The 20,099-nt window shown below is 41.0% G+C and overlaps 1 protein-coding gene across 1 annotated transcript in view; it reads left to right on the forward strand.

Moving 5' to 3' along the window:
- PLCH1 (phospholipase C eta 1) overlaps window positions 1-20,099 on the forward strand; it is a 154,070-nt gene that overhangs the window by 19,266 nt on the left and 114,705 nt on the right. The window contains exon 2 of the mRNA XM_067537397.1: window positions 7,124-7,241. Coding sequence (XP_067393498.1) covers window positions 7,163-7,241 — 79 coding nt within the window. The 5' untranslated portion in view covers window positions 7,124-7,162. The remainder of the gene's footprint in view (window positions 1-7,123; window positions 7,242-20,099) is intronic.

The raw sequence follows: 20,099 nt of genomic DNA on the forward strand, positions 1-20,099 counted from the left end.
CTCAAGGTACTAGAATAACCCTTGCTGACTCACACTTTTAGTTGATTAATTTTTATTGAAAGCATAGTTATTTTAACTTCATGTATTTCTAGAGGCTGCTTAATAATAGAATCCATCACTGAGCTCAGGTGTTAAGTACATTTTAACGTAATGTGTTATGGATGGGTTCTTGCCAATTTTCAATAACTTCTTTTTGCGGAGGTGGGACAGTAACAGAGATCTGTCAAGTGCCAGTTCATGGGCTGCTGACCCCTGAATTTTGTTTCTTGTGTAATAGCGCCATCAGCTAAATGACAGCACCAGCTACTGATTACTTCAGAAGATTGTTTTATGAAAGTAAGGCCTACGTTACACACAGATTTTGTACCAGTGTAATGATAATGATTATGGGTGTGATTTTTATATTGAAATAGTTACATGGTACAAGCACCATCATAGATGCAATTATACCAATATAAAGATGCATTATACAAGTATAAATTGTTCCCCTTCATGTACAGAATAAACTATATTGGTATAATCACTTTTATACGATTATAACTGAGTCCATACTAGGACAATTGTACCACTTCAAGGAGAGCAGTAATGTTAAAGCAGTACAATTTTTGTGTGCTGACAATCCCTTAGCATTTGCCTTTATATTTTTTAGTCTTCGGCAAAAAGACCATTCTTTTACTCTTTGTTTGTACAGTGCGCAGTACACTGAGGCCTCGATCCTGACTGAGGGCCTCTCAGAGCTACCATAATGCAAATAGTAGTATAGATGAAAATGAGAGTGCTTTTAAAGAAGATTTTCTCAAATGTAATGACTGTCATGTGAAGTAGTTGCTTTTCCCTTATAATTCTGTCTTCATCTCTGACATGTTGTGGTTAGTGCTTTTTTTTTTTTTTTTTTTTGGTGGGGGGTAAGAATGTCTGGTGGCGTGGGAGACTCCTTTGTGCTCAGAACATAAGGGGATATTTTATTAGAGCGGGACACAAAACAAGAGCCAGGCTGAAGCATTTCTTTGAAAGAGAAAGTAATGTTGGAAGTCATATTTGGGTCATAAATCCTCAGGCAATGTGAACTCTTTCTGGGTGCTGGGTGGGGGTAAGAAATGATCTTTTCTTTCTCATGTAACCTTAATGATGAAGGATGGATAAATGAAATGTATTTTCTTAATTAATTACAACGTGACATAGTTTTATCTTTGTCTCAATATTTGATCATTTGCCTACAAATTTAATCTTATATAACAAGTTTAAAAATGGGCTGCATCACTCCCAAACTTTGGGAAAACCTGGATTGGAATCTCCCAGTTCATGCTCCTTCTTAATAATAACTAGGAGAGTGATTTTACTACAGTAGTTTAATGAAAATCTGTGTGTGATAAGGGCAACAGTCCAAGAAATATAGACAACACAACCACCAGTAGAAGTCACAGGTGTTGATTCGAAGTACCCCAGACAATTTTAATAGATTTAACTTTTAGTATCATTAACCACATATTAGTGTAGTCTAGTACATTCCTGAGGGAGACTTTTGTACCCTTTTGCACTTTTACCCTGGGATAAAATAGAAAGAAACTATATCAAAATACAGCAGTCAAAAGAGAAGTGACTTAAATTATCACTGTTGGCCACAGGATTACCCAGAGGCAGCGAAACTCAATTTCAGAGTAAAAAGGAAATTTGAAAGATAAGTAAAGAGGCCCAACACACCTGCCTAACAAAACCCCAGGGGAGAAAACAAAGTACACTTGTGCAACAGAATGGCTTACTAACAAAAGCTACAACAGAAGCATGCATAGAAAGCGCACTATCATCTATTCATTGCTAATACTCTGACATCTTAACCAGCACTACACAAAGACCACTTCTCCCATGCCAACCCACCAGCAGCTTCAGAGTAACACTCTGTGTCCCACAAAAAGAAATTCTCAAACACACACAAAGCCTGATCTAGTTAATGAAATCAGTGGCAAAAATCCTGTTGACTTAGGTAATAGCAGGATTGGGTCCAGCATCCTGACTCCATCATCATGAAGAATTAGACAGAAAATTCAGCAAATGAGCTACAAAAGACTTGAGAGGATGATGAGATTAAACAACTGGAAGTAGCATCAGGCCAAATTTTAAAATGTTTGTCTGCCCAAGATGAATATGCAAACCATCTTTTTGAAAATTGGGGTCAAGAACGTCACATCATAGAAATGAAAAAAAAATCCCACCATTATTTTATGCACAGACGGTGTTTTCTGATCTCTCTTTTCTTTCTCCCTGACTATTATGCATGGTTTTCTTTCTTATTTTTCCCAAACGAGCTGTTTTCTAATTCTGATAGTGTGTAAACATCCTCTGTCATTGCCCCTGCAGTGAAAACCCATCAAAATCTTTAACACCTTCAATGTGCAATTAGAAAATACAAAGCTCTTTGTGAGGTCTAACATGTTGGTAGAGATGCTGAGGCATTTCCTATTTAATTTGCTTTTTACAGCCATGAATGCTGTTTTGAGAGGCAATAAAAAACAGCTGATGACTTTTCCAAGCAGCCATACAGAGCTTGTCTGAGAGAAGGAGTGACTTTTAGCCAAGCTTTTGACCATTTCAAAGAGGTTTAACTCAGATCTGGAGACTGTGGGTTGTGTTCAGGTTATAAAAATTTATATCAAATCTGGGGCTCGTTTCTCCTACTGCAGGATATGCAGTATTGTCAATCCCATGGCTTCAAAAGCATGAGACACCCAAATAAACTGTGATTGGCTGAAAGATCACTAGATTTTTTTAAATTGCCTTTTTTGGGGAGAGCTGACTTCTAATTTTCACATTTTTATGGAAACCTTCCTCTTTTTAATTATTTTTTTATATCATGGTAGCACCAAGAAGATCAGGATTGGGCCCTCTTGTGTTAGGTGCTCTACAAGCACAGTGATGGATCCCTGCCCTGAAGAGTTTATAGCCTAGGCAGATGAGCACAGTGTGACAGGTTGGGGATGAGAAGACAATTATATATACATTTTAGACATAAATTTCATTTTTTCCCAATTTTGTAATTACATGAGTAAAAGACATGAACTGCCTCTCAGCCCCTCCCCCAGCAGCCCCTCAGCCTAGCTATTAAATGGTGGCTGATTTCTTTTAAAAGCTGTGGCAGAAGTGTGTCTCGAGAAGAGATTTGAAGGAGAAGAGGGAAGCAGCTTTACATATCAGTTCAGGGAGGGTCTATCAGGATAAGGGGCAGCATGGAAAAAAGGGTGAAGCTGTTTTCAGGAGGAGCAGACAAAAAGGTAGCGGAGGCAGGCAGCATTGGAAGAGTGGAGGCGGGAAGGTGATAAGTAGGTGACAAAAGAAGGTTTATAGGAAGGGGGCAGAGCTGTGCCAGGCCTTGAAGGTAAAGACAGGAAGCTTGTACTTCATATGATAGAAAACGGGAAGCTAGTGGAAGGACTGGGGGGTTGCAGAGCAATAGATTAAGGAGATTGTTTTAGCAGTAGCATTTTTGTCTGAATCAGAGAAGGACATTTACACTTATTTGTGCATGGGGAGGAAAATACAACCGGGAAGAAACACAAAATGGATGCACACCAAACGGGGAGAAAGGGACGCCCCCTCTTCCTCCTGACAGAAACTGAACCTTTCTCTCTCAACCCCTTTCCTTCTCTGACCCTATGTCCCTTTCCCCAGACATGAGAAATCAGCAGCTCCTTTCAGTATTTTTAATATGTTTATTACAGTAGTGCCTAATGGCCAACAAAGAATGGGACCCCATTGTGCTAGGTGCTGTATGGACCGTCGTAGACTCTCCCAGCCCAGAAGAGTTTACAGACTATAGACACCAGACAGAGACACAGTGGGGGAGAGGTAGAACACACGTGCGCAGCAAATGGTAGTTGCACGTTTGGGGGGGCGGGTGGGCTTACTTAGGACTCAGAGGAATCTGTTGAATGGAAGGGAAGGAAGTGAGTGGGAAAGGACAGGGGGAAGATAAGGAGTGAAGCTGACTGAAGAGACTGAGGGGGTGAGGAATAGAGCAAACAGCCAATCAGCACAAGGCACAAGTCCAGCGAAAAGTGTAGCAAGTTCTTTGAATGTGCTGAGGTCCCTGCTTGGACTGCACCTGCTCCTGCCAGCTGGAATATCTGACTGGCTGCTCTCTGCAGTTTTCCCCAAAGGCACATGGGTGGTTGGGACAAAGGCACATGGGTGGTTGGGATGGGGGAGAGGAGGCACCCGCTTATTGGCCTCGCTGGGAATGAGATGATCAGAGGCCTCATTCAAAGGGGCAGGAACTCAGTGCAGATGCAGAGCGAATTGTAACTTGGAAGATTACAAGTATTTCCCCAAACTGTAGCAACCCTCTGCCCAATAATTTTTTATTCTTTTCAGCTGCAAGAGTATGGGGAGATTTCCTCATAGTGAAATGGAAGTCTGGGTTAAGGTTTTGACCCTTACCTGAGTTTGTAACAGAGGACATAATTAACAGCAGTATATAGACGTCGAGTGTGGTGAGGAAAATGAATTTGATGATGACTGGATTTTCTGGGGGTTAAAATAATCCTAGAGACTATTTTAACGTAGTGGGGTGCTGTGTGAATTGTTTGGGTTTCGAGAGTCTATATGTCATCTCATGAAAGTTCATTGACTGTTTTCCCAATGTTCATATTTTACTTGGTAGATGGGACATATGTCCACATTTAAGAACTTTTAAAAGGTTTTCTGACCTGAAAGAGAGGAAATTACAGGATCCCTTGATCTGCTGTGTCAGTGTGCTACATGTACAAAATGTGAGGACTCCAAATTATGGACCAAATCCTGAATGTGTGCGCAAATTGAGTGACCACTCTCTGCACTGGGGAGCTCTATTTTGGCTAGTGCAGAAAGGGGGGATCTCCTACTTCAACCACTGGCACAGAGCTACTTTACCTACCCTCGGCATCTCCTTCTAGCTAGCATCTCTTGTATGCTGGGGTGCATGGAGCTGCTGCAAAAAGTGTGCAGAGTTGCAGAACCCTTACATGGGGTCTTCCTTTTTGACAGCAGAACCCTGCCAGTTACTTTTGTTCAGGAGCCTTCACCTAAAAGGAGGAATGGGCAGGGTTAGATCCTACATAGTGTTTTTTGGGGTTTTTTTTTAAGTTAACTGCGTCTGGATAGTAGCTAGTTTTTTATCCAAAATAATTGCCACGTAAACATTTTCTAGTAAATATTCCAGTGCAATAGCTTATATTATGGATGGATTAATGCTGTGTGATAGTGAAACTTCATTTATCTGAATGAGATGGGGAATATGACATTAATTTGGATATATGGGGAACTATTCAGTGTATTTAATACATACAGGAGGACACAACTTCATTTTGGATAAGCACATTTTTCAGGTGAGATTTCACTACATTTCAGTTAAGAAAAAACGTGTGGAGCTTTCTCAGCAGAATGCCAACCTCAGTGTTTTCGTGTGCTCCAACGTAATGGTGGCCACACCTGTTCTTTATTTAAAATGGGCTTTTGGTCTTTTGTTTAGGGAAAAATTCTAGTACCCTGGCTCAAATACTACTTTACTCTCTGAGCAGCTGTTGGGAAGCTGAGCGAGGCCCTACTCAACGTGAGTCAGTATATCAGAATCTGACCCCTGGTGCCAGATTTTCAAGTGCTGAGCATCTACAACTGGGACCAGATTTTCCAAAGAGCTCCACTCCCATTGAGGCACAAAATAATCAGCCAGCTTTTATTGTTACTATTTATTCTTTGTATCACTGCAGTGCCTAGGAGCCCTATTCATGGGCTACAACCACATCAAAAGGGCTCAGCCCCCATTGTCACCTTGGGTGCTGGGTACTTTGGAAAATCTGGCTGCTTATTTTGATGTCTAAATGGATGCTGAACTCTTTTTTGAAAATGTGACTGAGCTCTTTTGGGAAATCTTACCTTTAGTGTCTTAAGTAACAAATCCCATGGTGGATGGATTGTTCATGACAGATCAATAAACCTCTTTAATGGAAATGTTGACAGATTTAGTCTTAACCAAGTCTATACTTACAGACCCTGCTACGATGGGATGGAGTTTGCAAGGCCCATTTCCAATAAACAAAATGTTGGAATTCTTAAAAAATTAATTTAATAAAATGGTTTGAACAACAAATAAAGCCTTGTTTTCAGTTGTATCCCACCAGCTTTTTAAGAGTTAAATTTTATCTTAGATCCCTGAAAATAATAGTTCCAATTGTTTAGATTGTCTTCTCTTGCAGCAATGGAACAGAAGACTAATGGTCCAAATACTCAGAAGCACCAAAAGGCTGATTTTTTTTTCTCACCTCGTTGTTAGCTAGACACACGTTTTCACTTGGCTTGTCTTTGTTTAAAATTGGATTAGAATGCATTTTAATTTTAACTGACTTAAAAATATTATTGGCCTGATTAAGCAAAATTGGCTGCTGGAGCTGTTCTATGAAGTTCTGAGAAACTTCTGGGGCCTGTTACAAGAAAGGCTACTGTCTCCTCTGAGGGTCTATCACTGCTGGCATTCAGTAGTGAATTCCTCTTGAAGAGTCTCTTGATAGGCTTGCTTCTGCTGCTGTTGAAAACCCACACTGACTTCAACTGGAGCAGGATTGGGCCTTAGTCCTAACAAGTGGGTATTTTCCCAGCTGCAAGAATGTCAGTCAGCTGAGAAGCCACTGTAAAGGGGCCATGGCCTGAAGTTGACTGGCTCCTTTTTTCCAGAGATCAGCTAAGGAGTGGGTGAAAAGGGACAAATGGCTTGAAGATTAATCTCCTGCCCCACCCTAATAAAGCTGATTTGGGGGCTGGAATCTCCATCTGCACAGCAGATAGGAAATTGAGATGTAAATTAGTATTGCCTGGAGGGTTAAACTGAGGATGTTGTGTGCTGTAATAGTTTCTTAGGTACCTACCTATCTTGGAGATAGGCACATTAGAAATCCTGAGTGTGACAGACTGACAGACAACAGTCATTATAGCATTTTGAGTAAAGCTAATGGGCTATTTTGCATAAAGAACACCAATAAACATTCCTTTATTACTGTAATAATTATATATGTTTTTCTTTTTGTTTAATAGAAAGACAGTGTGAGATAATATAGACACCGTTTTATTATCTATAATTATATTCCATTTCATTTTTCAGGGTAATTGTTTTTGATGCTGAGCAGGAAGTCTTGTTACAATGAGTTATTGGAGCCTGGATAAGAAAAGTTGTCTGCAGTACTGCAGACATTTTTTAGTGGACAATGGTGTATTTCATGGTAAGCTGCATGTTTTCTTTTAATTTCTTACTTAATTTGAATGTAACTGAAATTTTTAGTGGCATACAACTAGGTAATTATCTTCTTGTCGATAAAAACTAGATTTAGTCATGCGTTTTAATGTTCCGAAGTTACAGTTTTTACTTGCCAAGATAACTGAGCATATTAGTTTGTTATGGAAGTGCTCATTTGGATATACAGATATGCCACTTTAATGACAATATACTATAATAACATTTTGATTTATTGTGGAGGGCAGGGTGTAATGTTAACATATGGGGAAAGTTCTGCTTTTATACTACTGATGATTGTTAGAAATACTGGAAAAAATCTTGCAATTTTCTCCTTGCTTTGGGCACAGTCCTGTTCTGTGTCTTTTATGTTATTCATTACTGATGTGTTTCCGTTGACTTTTTTGATGTTGCAACCACTTATATCAGGGTTGAATTTGAGCCAAAATCTCCAAGATCACTTAAGCACTATAAAACGGCACGCTCCCTGGTGAAGTGGCAGTTCAGCAGGCAGTGCTTCTGTCAGTCCTTGATGGAGATGTAGTTTCCATATGCGCTGAAAGAGCACTGTGTGGGAAGTGGGAAGAAGATTTTTGGCTGGTGTAACTGACAAGGTCTAGATTAAAGCTGTGTTCCTTAGGTAGGCAGCTTTGTATCTGGCCTCTGGCCAAGAGGTTTATGGGCATCCCTGTTTTGAATAATGTGCATTTAATTTCTTGTCAATTCACGACTCTATATTTTAATATGTAGTGGAGATTTTCAGGATAACTACTTTGATTAGCTGAATCTACGGTCCTGAATTTTTTAAAGCAATAGTTATAAACCTTTCTTTGGTCTTTTTTATTTTAATGTCAGTATTTTTACCAGTTCATCGTGCATTTTCCCATTTGTCTCTGAATATGGACAGCGTGTGCTTGAATGGCCAAGGTGCAGCAGGTTGCTAAATACGCAGAGCTCAGTGACTGGATGGATAGAGAACTGCCTAAGGTCCTGCCTACGCTGCAACTCTGAACCTAGTTTGTAACTAGTTAGTGGCATGGCTGTATCTGCACACAACATAGTTAATACTCAGTAACCATGGCAGCTAACACTGTTTCACCCTCTTTGGAAGACGAGGCTGACATATAGTTGTCCTCCTGTAACTGGTTTGGCATGTAGCTTTTGTGTATAACACACGTGACATCTCACACCACATACACACACCACCCATGCCATTTGTTTTTCCTCCCAGCTCTCTGTGCATCCCAGAGTGCACTGAACCCATGTGATGCTGATACCACTCTAGGTGCATATACTCCAGGTATTATATTCCTCTGCTGAGACACTAGAGATAGCTGCCCAATTTTTTCCCAAATGCACCAAAACAAACAGTTGAACATAGTGGTAGGTGTGAATGCATGCATATGTCTGTGCTATGAATAATGCTTCGGTGTGGACACAACTTAGTTGTATATTCTGTAACTAGGTTAGGTGAGTGTCATGAACTAGGTATAAAAGCACTGTATCACTAGTACGGAGAGGACCATAGTTAGGGTCGTGCTGAACGCTGTTCACCTCCTACCAGTAGTAAAACATGTTTTTGTGATATGTTCAAAGTGAGCCATAATCTCTGCTCTGTTTCATCGGTGCAGCCCCATTAACATCACTGGGGTTGGACAGGTGTAGTTAATGGCTGAATATCGCCCCAGTACATGATGAAACATACCTAATGTGGACTCATTCCACCCCTTAAAAACAGCATTCTGTAATGATGGTTTAACACATTGCAATATATTTTCGTGCTTTACAATTGTAAGATACAAGGCCTGATTCTCCTTTCACTTACATTTGGGTAAAACAGGAGTAATTCCACTGGAATCCGTGATTCTGATTCCGAGTGGCTTTTTTGCTGGGCCATAGGAACCCATAGCCACTTTTGCATTCCCCATGTTCTGGATCCTGCCCAGTTTAAGTTAGAGCAGTCTGCAGGCCATCGGAGACAGAGACTCTGGCTCACAGGACAATTTGGCCATGTGCACCTCTCTCCCTGGAACACCTCCTCCTCCCATTGCCTCCTTACCCCTTACATGCCTCCTATGCCAGAGTGAAGTAGGATGCTTATATTCTCTGTATACTTGCCAGAGGAGGTCCTCTGTCTTAGGGGTGTTCCCCTCAGCTTTCCAACCCAGGTGTCCCACAAGAGCAATGTACATGGGGATCACAATGGAGAATCAGGCCCAGTGAACTTATGCTAGTGTAAAATTGGTGTAATTTAGGTGACAGTCAGGCCCATAATCTTACAGCAGTGATGCTGCAGTGATCTAGGCAATTGCTGTAGAAAACTGGCATCTGTATTTAAAAAAAAAGATATGCACTAAGTGCTGCAGGACTAAGCAAGGTGAGGAAGTGTTCTCCACTTGTAAAAGGGGTACCGGGTGACCAATTCCTTATGGAGGGGTCCAAGTTTATTCTCCCTAGGAAAAATTTGAAAACACGTAATTTGATGAAATCTGGTGGATTCTAAAGTAAAACCTTCAGAATTAATATTTACCTCAGACTCAAAGTTATCTCTGGAGTTATGGTTTGATATATCAAGAGAATGGGGATGAACTCCATCCAGGACAGAGAAATCTGTGTACCCCTCTTCCCTTCTAACACTGATGTGTGTTTCTTTCAGGGCTGGCTGGTAGGATAAGTGAAGCAGGTGGCTGATTAGGGCCCTGCCATTTTGGGTTCTGTGCAAGCTTTGTGACTCATGAGCTGGCTCTTCTGAAGCAAGTTCTGGGTGAGAGACAGCTCATAACCTGATCCCTTCCCTCCAGCAGCTTGGGCTCCTGCTGGGGGTTGGGGCCTGGTTGCTGCCAGTCGTAAAGCTGATCCTGCTTATTATGATCATCATAAAACTTATATTTAATATAAGGGTCTAACTTAAACCTGCCAAAAGCAGAGAGATTCAAGAGTTAATAGGCTGTCACCTTCTGTATCTGTACTCGTGAAATTCGTGCCCTATTGAAGTCCATGGCAAAACTCCCACTGACTTTAATGGGGCCAGGATTTCACCCCTGGTATCTACATACTGCAGCATGTTCATAAGGGTTTGTGGAACTTTGTGTAGTGAACATGCTAAAATAAAAGTAAATTTGCAGTTCTGTGTTCTGCACTGAGTTACACAAGTTTGCACACATGTAACTGAGTGCAGAATTTGGCTTGAAATACTGCACAAGGTTTTGCTAGTGTCACTGCTTCTTACTGTATATATATTTTTGGCAGCTTTACTGTTTAAATGTTAGACAGCTACACAAGGGGGCAGTATAAGACTTAATATAAAGTTGCATTCCTTTAATGAATGTAAACCTACAAAATATCTAAAGGATTGTACATCTTTAAACAATGAAGGATGTTTTTTGGAAATAAGAAGTATTCAAAAGCTTACAGTTAGCAAAGTGAACCAGTAAAATGTAACTATTTTAAAAAGTTCCAGAGGGGTGCAACAAACGATGTATCTGACAAAGTGAGTTTCTGCCCGCGAAAACTTATGCCCAAATAAATTTGTTAGTGTTTAAGGTGCCACAGAACTCTCGTTATTTTAAAAAGGTTTTTTGGGTGGAAAATAAGTATTTCAATTTCCAATTTCTAAACGAGAGACAATGTAACTGTAATTATCCTTACAAACCTAAAGAAGCTCTTTCATTTAATATAGTGGAGACTGTTCAAAAGATAGTTTTAAAAAAAAGAACTTGTGAGATTCTGCCAGAATTGTAAATTACAGTGTTTCCTGCAGAGGGGGAAAAAGCTCCTCTTTTCATTGTAAGCAAACTTGAGTTAAGAACCCACTTTTATCTTTTAGTGAGGACCAGACCTCTGTGACTTGCTTATCATTGCAGAGGAAGTTTGGAGCAGAGCAGAGTTGAACCCCAGTTTCTGGCTAGCACCCTAGTCATTGAACTATGTTTTTTGAAGAACTTAAGAACTGAAGAGCACAAGTGGGAATTCATTGAGCAATTTAATCTTTCACAAAAAAGAGCTTCTCTCAAGTGTTTTTCAGGAGTTTGTTAACAAAACAAAGAATTTTAAATAGTTGTCCCCAGTCACTTTTTCAAGTTTCAGTCTCTCGTTTCTTGTGGTACCAGCATCCATCTGTACAGTCCTCCAGCTGTTCAAGAAGTCCTTCAGCAAAAACAGGGAATATCCGATAACTGTAAAGTAAAAATACTTACTTTTTTTTTTTCAGGCCTTCTTTGTATATTTTAAATAGAGAGAGAAAAGCTGCAAAGACCACTTTTTCCCTGTGCAGTTCTCCTTAAAGAGTCCCACAACCTCCTTGCACATTAAAAACAGAGCTGGGTAAACTAGCAAAATAGGCATTGGCAAATAGACACGGGCAAATTCAAAATTGGGCCTTCAAGCACCGTTGGTCCTGCCAGATTTGCTTAGGGAGTGAGGGCCACAGGACCACTTAGATTGGAGGAGTCTCCTCTGCCTCCCTGAAAAGACTTATGCAGATGATGGTGAAAACTGTCAGCGCATTCCATTTGCCAGAGTGATTCTTAATGCTACTTTCCAACGGGCCACGTTCTGAAGTCCTTACTCCTTTTGAAGACAATGGACAAATATTCGCTCCAATGTGCCAACATGCAAACCAACTGGTAGTAACATGGTAGAAAGTGTGTAAATGCCTGTTAAAGCAGAATGGGAAATATCTGGATCTAATTTACACTGCTGTAAATACAGAATACCTGTGTGAGTGGAATTACATCATATTTACCCCAGGGTAAATAATCTCACAATATGGCCCATCTATCTGTCCCTTACATCTAGAGCAGTGTTTCTCAATTGGTGTTCCGTGGAACCCTGGGGTTCCGCGGGAACACTGTTAGGGTTCTGCAAGAAAGTGACATTGCGCCGCCAAGAGCATCTGTTCTCCGTGCCACCGAAAAAGGGAAGATGTCCCGGATTTTTCGGCGGAGGGTATCGAGTATGAATGTAATTTCCCCGCGGAGCCTAAAGGGTTCCGCGGGGAAATTTAATTGAGAAACACTGGTATATAATTTGCTTATTTCAACATTTTTTTTGGCCCCAGATGTAAAAATACTGTTAAGAGTTTGTGGGGTTCCGCAATTATTTATCGAGTTCAAAAGGGTTCGGTGGCCAAATTTAATTGAGAAACACTGATCTAGAGGACAAATTCTGCTTTCAGTCATACATATGCAGTGCTTCTGTAATTCATACATTTGCACTGGAGTAACCGAGAGCAGTGTTTGGCCCTTAGTATCTACATTTCCCACATTTTAAAATATCACATCTTTAATATTTGTTATAAAATCCTAATTCAATTCCATCTTATTCTGGAGCAGTTAATATTTTGATTTGTACATGGCATTACTTGCCATCCCCTTTAAATCGCACTGTCTTGCTCTTTTCTGTGCCTGCTGAGTGTGGTTTGGTAAAATAGCTGTGTGGACATGATGTGCTTTCTGCAAAATCTGAAGTGGGTGGTGCTATGGTCAGCTTCTTTAGAGATGCTTATAAAATGATGCAGGCTAATTCTGACTGTGCACTTCTAGTGAGTGATTCACAAATAACTGAAATAGATTTGAATTAGTTTCTGATTAAAGGCCAATGGGAGTAAAACTGGACCTGGGGGATCTGTCAGTATTTGCTCAGGTTTCAGTACATTCACAGGGCGATGTCCCATACAAACATGAAAGCAAGTTTAAATGTGCAATCCCAAGTTACTTGAGTATATGGGTAAATGGACACTTTCTCAAATAGAACTGTTGAGTCACAAAAAAGACATTTAAACAGTCTGTTGAGAAATTTGGCTCCTCCTGGCACACCGGGAATACACTTTGCATTTGCATACCCAAAGGCTCCCAGTGGTGCACAGATGATCACACCACCATTTAGAGTAGAGTTGCTTTGAGCGCAGATGCTGACTGTTGCATTAGCAGTGTAGGCTGCAAGCACTGGTGTCATAATCCCATTGATGAAAGTAGTCCTCCCCACTACTGTCCTGCAGCAGCCCAAATGGTCTGCTTTCAGCACTTCACTGCACAGGTGTCAAGTTTGCCACAGGCACCTCTACTAACTTCCTTGTATGTACTGTAAGCTCATTGTGCACTATTTTACTGCACTATCCTGCATCTCACTCCTTTAGCAGCAGCCAGGCCTCAGGAACAGGCTTTCGTATTCTGTGTCTGCACCAATTTTATACCCATGTTACTTGCTTTAGCCCACTGGTTCCCAGCCTTTTTGGCTCAAGGGCCACAGATATAATTTTTACAACCCTGAAGGGCCACCAGTCTCCACCAGCAGTCCCCCTCCCCTCCCAACTGCAGCCAGATGGAAGGAGTTCAGCGAAGAGGCTGCCTCCTCACTGATCTCCCATCCTCCTGGCTGCAGCAGGGAAACTGCACATGTCCTGTAGCCTCATGCGCTCCACCTTGGTCCCTAGGCAATGGCTTCTTTCTGCAGCCAGAGGGATGGGAGATCAGTGTTCCCCTCCCTCTGGCTCCAGCAGGGACTCCAGCGCCTATGGACCCAGGCAGAGCGCTTTGCCGTGCTCCCTGCTACAGCCAGAGGGAGGGGAGCGCTGATCTCCCATCCCCTTGGCAGCAGCAAGGAACCTGCACTGGTCTTGTAGCCCCATGGAAACACGCTCCACCTGGGTCCTTAGGCAGTGGCTCCCTTCTGCAGCCAGCGGGACGGGAGCAGCGGGTCACTTTGAAAGACCCCATGGGCCACGGGTTTGGAACCACTGATCTAGCCTAAACTCTTGGTTACTATGTGGAACTGAATAGTGTTTGGGCTATTAAAATGCTCTCTCTAGTTTTAAAGTCTGTGACCCTTGACTACTGATGCATCTTGAGTTAATACAGTGTAGGAACTAACTGGATTCATTAAAATCATTACAAGTGGCCTGTAATAATTGAGCACACACAGTTTTGACACAGTCTGGATTAGAGATGACCATTTATAACATAATTGATATCAATTTTGCAAAATTACAATAATTCATACGAGATATGCCATATCAGATATCATTGGGAAGGTTATAATTGACTAAGATTGAGAAGCAGGTTTATATGTATGTATCATTTTTGTATTAAGTTCTAAATATGTATGGTATATTTGTATTATGCTGTGTTTCTGGGTGACACTCCCAGACAGGATGGCAGCAGAACTAAGCCTGCTTAATGGCCCATCCAGGGAACTCAAAGGTACTATGAATCCAGTGAAAGAACCCAGGGGCTACACCTTATGAGTCACCAGGGCACGTAAGAACATGCCTATGGATGGAGGACTCTGAAGCTTTTCCATGCCATTTGCTGTGTGGCTGTGTCTGGGACAAGCCACATGACAAAGGGACATAAAAAGCAGCTGCACCATTCCCAATCCCCATCTTGTCTTCATTCCTGCTTCCTACCTCTGGATCAACTCATCTACAACTGAAGCTGTGAGACAAAGGACTGAGACTCCAGAGGGAGCTATACAAGTCTGCACACTCCATAATTCTACTGAGGATCTAATATATAGAGAGAGACTTTACAGTCATTTGTATGTATCTGATTGCTTGGACCATTTAACATCTCTCTTATCATTTGTTTCTTTCCTTTTATAATAAACCTTTAGTTTAGTTACTAAAGGATTGACTGGCAGGGTGGCATTTTGGGTAAGATCCAAACTTATATTGATCTGGCAATGTGGTTGACCCTTTGGGGATCAGAAGAACATTTTGGTAAAGAGCATAGAGTTTTAAATAACTTATATCTTTACTGGACCTAGCTTCTGACTGGGAGCCAGAGAATGAAATGAAGTAAAGGGGACTATGTACTTTTTTTTGTTTTAGCTTCTTGATAACCAGTGTGGGGAATCAGAAGCACTGTTTGTAACTGGTTATGGAATCTAACTGTACAGTTAGCCACCAATTTGGAAAAATCTGCTTTCCTTTTGCAGCCTGACCTGACTTTGGCATTTTCAGGTGGGCTATCCTAGGCACAGCAGCTCATATCAGTTAGTAGTTTTTGAAATAAGTTATTTAATTTAATTTCATACATAAAAAACCCACGATAGCCCAACTCCTGCAGTGCCTACACAATCTTTATACAGGCAAAATTCCCATTGGGTCAAATTCATCCCTGATGTGTATCCCATGCAATCATAATGCCTCCAGTGTACGAAGAAGATGTAAACTAAATGAAGCTTGAACTGGGGTGTACATAGATTGGGGTTCTAGAAGATCCGCACTTCCTGGCACTTACTGCCCTCACTAACTGTAACCAAGGAAAGGATTTGACTTAGTGGGAATTTGTCTAGAGTAATGACTGTTATTTGTACAATGCCTAGCACGCGTCCTGGTCTATTAATAGGGCTCGTAGGTGCTATGATAATATAAATAAATAACAAAATCAATTATTAAATATTGGATTTGGGCATTTAATCTATTTTTACCACATTAGCCCATCTATAGAACCAATTTCAGTACTGCTATGACTCCTGTAGGCCAAATTCTTCTCAGTCACACTGGTATAAACTGCACTGATTATAGTGGTGTTACAGCAGGGGTAAATTTTACCTGTAATATTTTAAACAAATATGAATATTAAAATCTAACACAGTCCTTATGACTGGCATGAGTCCAAGGAGTTGGCCTCTTCCTGAGAACAGCAGTGCAGTGTACAGGGGAAGACCCTTTCTTTGAGCAGGCCCAGGACTATAGGGCTGCTTTACTAGATTCTCTAGTAAGATCTGTTAGCATGTGGTGTAGATTCCCAAAGGAAGTTTCTCTCTGCTTGTCACATGTACAACGAATCTTCCCAAATGCTGTAGGGAGCAATCTTGGACTGGCAGGGAGAGGGAACAGATGAGCTAATAAGTCTGTTTCTTCTCTGGAGTCTATGGGCTGGTTCCTCAGCTCATGTGAATTAGGTATAGCTACACTGAAGGTAAGAGAGCTACCCTGATAGACAGCTGAGAATCTGGCACTATGATTCTGTGGCTGCTTCCAGAGCCAACTTCTTGCCCAGCTGTGATAGAATCAACAACAACTTGCTTCTTTCACCTGCTCTTGTCCTGTTCTTTGCAGAGACACTTGCAAAGAGCCGAGAAGTGTGACTGCTGCTCCAGAGAGAAGGCGCTGGCTCAGGGTGAATGGTGCTAAATAAATACAAGATAGTTTTGCTGCTGTTTTATGTTGCAATGACTTACTTTCCAAAATGATGTTGATATTGCAGAAATCCAAGACACCTGTAAAATGATGACAGGTATCATGGTGATCACTACTTTTTATTTATTATTTAATAAGGCAAATCCTGCAATCTTTTTCTCAGTGTCCATTCTGTCAAAACTCCCAAGGGACCGAGGGAAGGTCGACACTTAAAACGCTGCACTAATGCAGCTGTGCCGCTGTAGCGCTTAAGTGAAGATGCTCCTACGCCAACAGGAGAGCTTCTCTACCTCCCCAAGAGACGGTACTTACGTTGGGTGGGAGAAGCTCTGCCGTTGACATAGCACTGTCTACATGGCGGGTAAGGTTGGTATAACTATATTGCTCTGAGGTGCAGATTTTTCACAACTCTGAGTGACGTAGTTATTCCCATATAGGTCTGTAGCGTAGACTTGGCCTGAATAAGGATTAAAGAATATGGCATACTAATTAATAATAATTTAATAATTTGAACACATTGGTTTCCATACAAGACTCCAAAAGCACATATTGGATTTAGGTCTGTATATTAAGCTGTAGCCCAGTAAAATACAGATATAGAGGTGAAATAATGTCCAAAACAAAGGAAAGAAGGGTAAGGGTTAATCAAAGGCATTCATTATTATAAGGTGACTGATCAAAAGGCTACCAAAGTCAATGGGGATCATTCAGTAGGTTTTGTATTAGGCATGTAAAGAGCAAAAAAAAAGTATTAATTTATATAAAGAAAGTTGCTTTCGTATTAGAGAAGCATGAAAAGTTGAAGCGAAAAGGCTGCGATCAGCAGACTTGGAGACCCTCTTGCATGGGAGCAGTGATGAGATTATGAAGCAAAGCTTGTGTAACTGTTATAGTGGTGTCTAGCAAGAAAAGCTTTTGTCTTTTCATCTCAAGAGGCTGCTAACCCCTAACCCCGGGTGTAGTGAATGCTTGCCTGAGGTGGCTTATGTAAGTCTGATAAGTCATGTGAATATATTATATGAACTACTGAATTGGAGAGGAAGTTTGTGGAAGAAAAGCGCCATTGCAGAGTTTCCCCTAGGCAATGAGACTCAGCACCTCCTCCTCCTCTGCAGGCCTATACCTTAAAGTCACAGTCTAGCCCTATGATCTCCCACCAGTTTGTTATACTTTTGCTTTGGTGGAAGATCCTTGTGTGCGCGTATTTATTTTCCACATAACTTTGTAGTAGACATTATAATACACCTGACTTTATGAACTTTTATGAAAGGACTGAAAGCAAATACCCACTATTGTTCTAAAGGTTGAATTACAATTCAGATTAATTTCTTGACATCTTTATTAAAATTTAGAAATCCAATATTCTGGTCTGGAGGACCCAAATTTTCTAGAGATGATAATTATCGTGAGATCTCCATGTCTGTGAGCAAAGCTAGAAACGTTTGCATTTCATAGAACAATTATATAATCCCTTGCATAACTATATGCATATGTGTTTTTTGTCACTGCAGTAGTGCTAATGTTTACTCAAGTTAATGCATTAGTTTACTGTGTGGATTAAACATTAGCAACTTGTGCATCCCTTTTACTAAAAGCCTGTTGAAAGGTAACATCACATTTTCCTGCACTGGTTTTCTTGCCTTTAGGCGCTACTAATTCTAGTTGTGATATTAGAAGAATATTAATAACTTTCTTGTAAAAACATGTCTCAACCATCCACATTATAATATTTTTATTCATCTGTGTATTACGCTTGATACCAACATTGTAAGAAAGATTTATTAATTTTTTTTCAAAGACATTTCCTAAGGTAATCACAACAAATCTGGAAGAGTGAAGTTTTGACGTGTGAGCATAGTCTCATCAAGATGCATAAATAAGTACTGCAGTGCAATGATAGAAGAGAAGACAGAATCATGGAAAAGAAAGCAGAGAATGGATAAATATGGCGCTTAATTTTTTATATAGCTGGCTTATTTATATGTAAGAGGTTCAGTCAGTTGTTGTGTACATTGTGCCCCATCTGATCATCTCAGATCTCTTCATAAATCAAATGAAAATAAAAATGCCAACTGAATCCAATTAAAAAAGGTATCATCAAATAAAAATGCCATAAGAATATGCAATCACAGTACTATTACTATATATTATTTACTGAGTGCTGACAGTGTGCTTAGTGTTGTACATAGTCCCTGCCCCAAGAAGTTTACAATTTAAATAGACAGACAAGATGCACAGCCGATCTGTGGAACTCATTGCCAGGGGATGTTGTGAAGGTCAAAACTATAACAGGGGTTATAGAATTAGGTAAGTTCACGGAGCATAGGTCAATTAGCCAAGATTGTTGGGGATACAACCCCCTGCTCTGAATGTCCCTAAACCTCTGACTGCCAGATGTTGAGACTGGATGACAGGGGATGGATCACTTGATAATTGCCCTGTTCTGTTCATTTGCTCGGAAGCACCTGGCACCAGCCACTATTGGAAGTCAGGATATTGGGCTGAGTGGACCATTGGTTTGACCCAGTATGGCTATTCTTGTATTCTTTACAATTTAGATACAAAGAGTGAAATTCACCCCACACTGCACAAACCTAGGAATTAATAGGCTTTGGGCAGGAAAGTAAGTGGGATTCGGGGAGGGAGAGCGGGGAGGGGGAAGATGATTTTCATGCTCTCAACTAGTGGCCCACCTATGGGACTGCAATGCAGCATCTTAACAACCACTCTTCCAGCTGGTGAGCTGCAATTCCCCTTTAGCAGGTGTTCTGGCTAATTGGAACCAGGGTGAATCCTGTGGTCCCTTCCCTGTTATGCTGCCAACTCTCTTCCATTCCAGCCCGAGAGATCCCCTTCCACAGCATGCGGATGGTGCAATGTCCCCTGTCTTCCAGGTCCCAGTTCCACTTGGACCCTATCCTTTGGTGGTGGTGTGGTGTGTGTCATGCCAGGAATGAATCCTCAGCAGTGGGTGAATTTCACCCTAATACACTGGGTGACCTAGAGGATGCTTCTATCTTGGAGTGGACCAATGATTTGGGGTGATTTTTTTTGTTGATAGGGTATGAAACTATTTTTTATTTGGCTGGCTTCTTATTGATAGGATTTGTGGAAGAAGTGACTGTCAAGGAGGGGTTTGAATGAGAAGAGCATAGAAATAAGAGTATACTTGAAATTATCTAGGGTCTCCAAGGATGAATCATCCCCACTAGCCTCTAAACTTGCACGTGCACAGAAGCATTGTTATTGCAAGTCAGGAAGCTAGGTTGCCACCTGATTGGCCTACTATACAAATGCAGAGTTTGAGGCAGATTGAGACTAGATGAAATTTTGATACCAATGTCTTAAGAGGAGATGGATTCCATAGAGAAGGTGCAAAATGAGCAGAGGACACAGGACCAAATAAAACAACCCTAATATGAGTAACAGACAATACAATTTCAGAGCTTGAATGAAAAGTATACCAAGGCTTGCAGGGGTAAATTAGTTCAAAAGGACAGGAAGGAGCAAATGTGTGGAGAATCCTAAAGTCATCCCTCCCTGCACATCCTAAGGCACAGAAATAATATGCTTGAGATTTTAGTACAAGTGAGCATCTTGACGGCAGAGTTTTGTATGTGCTGCAAACACCTAATAAGAAAAACATGAAAAACCAGAACTAACTACTGTGAACTAGGTAGGAGGACACAGGCAGATCAGAAT

Source organism: Emydura macquarii, unplaced genomic scaffold (genome assembly GCF_026122565.2).
Source record: "Emydura macquarii macquarii isolate MOO-44397 ecotype Brisbane River unplaced genomic scaffold, CSIRO-AGI_Emac_v2 contig_18, whole genome shotgun sequence".
NCBI classification, from domain to species: Eukaryota; Metazoa; Chordata; order Testudines; family Chelidae; genus Emydura; species Emydura macquarii.